General features: G+C 39.1%; 1 protein-coding gene across 1 annotated transcript in view; it reads left to right on the top strand.

Annotated features, from left to right (window-relative positions):
* ZNF385D (zinc finger protein 385D) overlaps positions 1–3,661 on the top strand; it is a 326,722-nt gene that overhangs the window by 219,293 nt on the left and 103,768 nt on the right. Inside the window, exon 4 of the mRNA XM_012663586.1 lies at positions 2,064–2,226. Coding sequence (XP_012519040.1) covers positions 2,064–2,226 — 163 coding nt within the window. The remainder of the gene's footprint in view (positions 1–2,063; positions 2,227–3,661) is intronic.

Below are 3,661 nucleotides of genomic sequence, written 5' to 3' on the forward strand. Positions count from 1 at the left end.
CTTTGGGACTATCACTCAATGAATGAGTGAGTATGCATGTTATTTTGATTTCCATTTTAAGATATTAGGTGACTCAATTGGTCATTTTGTTACCTCCTTCAACCAACAGCTCCCTGAGCCATTTCACTTGCAGGAGAGCATTGGTTTAGTTGTACCTGTGCAGAGATTTTTGTTTGTTTGTTTCTGTTTGTTTGTTTGTTTGGTGTAAATACTCTCTTAACTTGTGGGGTTCTTTTAGAATAAGTTTCTTAATTTCAAAAATGGTGACATTCCCTTGGTCCTGTAATATGTTAAAACAAAAACAAAGTCTCGTCTAATTTGGAATACCACTGAGAACGTAGATTTCCTAGCAACCTATGAAATGTATATTGTGGACATTTAACTAGAGATAACACAATTAACCTAAACCTGATCTTTTAATATATATTATATATAAAATATTCACTTCTATGACCAGAGGAAAGGGTGCTGGCAGAGAGAAGAGAGGAGCTCTGTTTTAAGGGAAGCTATGTAGCCAGATGCCTAAAGAAAATGACCAACTATCTTGTGGTTTTAATTGAATATAGCATATTACTCCCAAAAATTATGGCCAAAGGACTTGCTATATTAAAAAGTAGAATTAGGCAGGAAAAAAGAGACACAACGCTATCATCAAAGTGGCATTCTCTATGTAGAATCAAACCAACCCAATCTATCACTGATTCCTCAATTAACTATAGCATGTCCTAACTCCATATTTTGGCTCACAGTGTGTCTTGATGTTATGTGTTGTTGGAAAACTTGTAACTGATGCATGAGTGTGCTCTCTGTTCAAACTGTTTCTAATATATAATTTCCTTGTCCAGTGTGCTTTCAATAAGGGTACCTAGTTCTTTGAGGATATTTTGTCAGAATGATGCAAATAAAGATGTGGACTATTTATTTATTAAAAGAGATTATCCTGCAACACCACCCTACTTATAACAGTTGCTATAATGAAGAGGACAATGCGATTATTATTTTTCTGACAAAATGGAATCTTTAAATAAGCAATGGGAAGGAATGGGTGATCTAACAGGAATAGTCCTCCGCTGACATTCCTTTTTGTGGGGGATGTGTTTACAGGTTTTGACCTGGAAAACCTCCTGACATAAGAAGCTCCGTATCCACTCCTCACCCCACCCTCCAGCTGCAAAGGCTTTTTTCCTCCAATAAATAAATATTAATGCACAGACATTTCTTGATTTTGTGTCTTAATGTGTTTTGCCATGCCCTCTTTCCCAAAAAATAGTATTAGAGTAATAAAACTTGGGAAAATGTATATCCATCCTTGAAAAAAAAAATCTCCGAAGAACAGGCAAAAGAATTGCATTGGCCCCATTAGATAGTCAAACACACTGGAGCCTCCTAACAATGGGCCAGGGCATGAAAGGTCCATGTGCCGAAAGAAGGACACTACCGTCAGTTTCTCAGACTACCTTCTGTAAGAAGCAAAGAGAAAGAATCAGAAAATTGCCCAGCTTCCATGCATTCCATTTGGACTTAAGCAGTACATTTGCTTTTGAACTTTCAAGCTTCAGTCTCAGTCTCCAGGGTGCCCTCTTCCCTTGTTACGTGTGAACCTTTCCTTGTAGACACCCGTTGGGGACTGTATTAATAAGACGTATTGTAGAAAAAGAAAACACATTTTCCAAGCCAAGAAGGTGAGAACTACTTTTTCCTAGGGCCCTTGTTAATCTTTGGGAGCCCAGCATCTTCTGAGGCAGAACAAAGGCAACACAGGTGTAAATTCTTATTTTTTTTTTTTTCACTCCACAAGGAAAATGTTATTGATATGTCAGTGTTCAGCTACATTTCTCTTAAGAGAAAGCAATATAATATTTCTTCCTTCTGTCCTAAGGTTTTAGAACTTGATTCCCATTGCTTTCCAGCATCATTCTAAATAGAACCCCACTGTTTGGCCATGGCCAGAATTAGCTTGAATGGTACCTGTTATTGAAAGGGAGTCTGTATTTGCAGTAATACAGAGAATGCCAGTTTAGAAATGAGCCTGATTGCATGGTTCATTTTGTTCTCCTTTGTAGAGCCAGGCTGCGGCCCACTACAAAGGCACGAAACATGCCAAGAAGCTCAAAGCACTGGAAGCCATGAAAAATAAGCAGAAATCTGTAACTTCCAAGGACAGCGCAAAGACTACCTTCACCTCCATCACTACCAATACCATCAATACCAGCTCTGACAAAACAGGTTAAGCGATGATCTTTGTTGTTGTTGTCCTCGTCATTGTTGTTTGGGGGTTCCCTCCCTTGTCTAACACCATGTCTGTTTACTTATGTATCTGCCGCATTAATTCACACTTGAACCATCTTTCTGTAGAATGGCGATTGTTTCCCCTCGTTTTTCCAATACCCTTAAGAGATTAAGATAATTGCTAGTTATATTCCAGATTTTGCATTCTGAAAGAGTCCTATGGCTGTTTTTAGAAGAACACAATAATCATAAAAGGCATTTGAAGCTGTGTCCACCCTAACGCTTTTTGAGAAGTGAACCTTTTCAGTGTGTAGCGTTTGCATCTTGTGTGCAGCACTTTAGCTTATACCTGTGTGGCAGATTTGATTTAACTGTGAGTATACAGCAAAGTATGCTAAATGAATTGAGAAGGCCCCAATAAGGGCATTATTACTGACAGGCTTTATTCTCATAAATTCCAAACACTGCATTGTTTTAAGTAGTGGCTGTGCGATTCTGGGCTTGTTATGGCTGGGTAACCTTCCCTCTGCATACACAGGTAAGTGTTATTGATACCAATTACTCTTTTTAACAGAGTCTTCACAGTGAAATAATGGCCTCTGAATGGCCCCTTGGGATAGCTTCTGCAAACAACCAGCTTATTCACGGCAGGGGAAGCCAGTGGGGTTTCCCTAAGCTGGCATTTTAAATATAAGACCCCTGGTCCTCAAATTTCACATAAAAAGAAATCCTGTGTGCTTCATGGATGTACCTAAAATAAATCATATTCTAGAACACAAGGACTGGTACCTGTCAATTGTTTTCCAGTCCGTGCAAATGGCAATGGTGAGGAAATAAATGTTCATGTCATCACTGATGGTAATGTCGTAACTAGAAAAGAACCTTCTGGCCAAGACTGATGAAAATAGAAAATTATAAATAGTGAACAAATAGGACAGATTAAAACAACTTTATTACACATGTAGGCTCCTGCAAGCATCTGGGGTGATGCTTTCTCCCATGTGAATCTGTAAGGGATAATGATTTTCTCTCTGAGTTCCCATGGCACATTGTATGTCCTTTACCCAGGTACTATTAGTAGATGCATCATGCCCCTCTCCCTGAGAACCCTGTGTGCTCCTCAAGGCTGAGTGCATGTGTCATCTTTGTCCCCTGGCACCTGGTCTGGCAGGTGCAGGTGCTGAGTAAAATGTCTATCTACATTTTCTTTTACCCCTTTGATTCTCTGATTTATCCAAGTTTGTGCCACCACATACTAAAGGGGAAAAAGGAAGTGCTGTCATATTTACTTCTTTTGTATCCAGAGCAAGAGCTGGATTATGTCACTTTATTAATTTAGCTGTAAAACCTTATAGGAAATCCATTTGTCTTTTCTCTAATAATTGAAGACTCACTGCTTTATTTGGGGAGGGGGGCTCTAGGGGAATGAGTG

Source organism: Propithecus coquereli, unplaced genomic scaffold (assembly GCF_000956105.1).
Source record: "Propithecus coquereli isolate 6110/MARCELLA unplaced genomic scaffold, Pcoq_1.0 Scaffold12, whole genome shotgun sequence".
NCBI classification, from domain to species: Eukaryota; Metazoa; Chordata; class Mammalia; order Primates; family Indriidae; genus Propithecus; species Propithecus coquereli.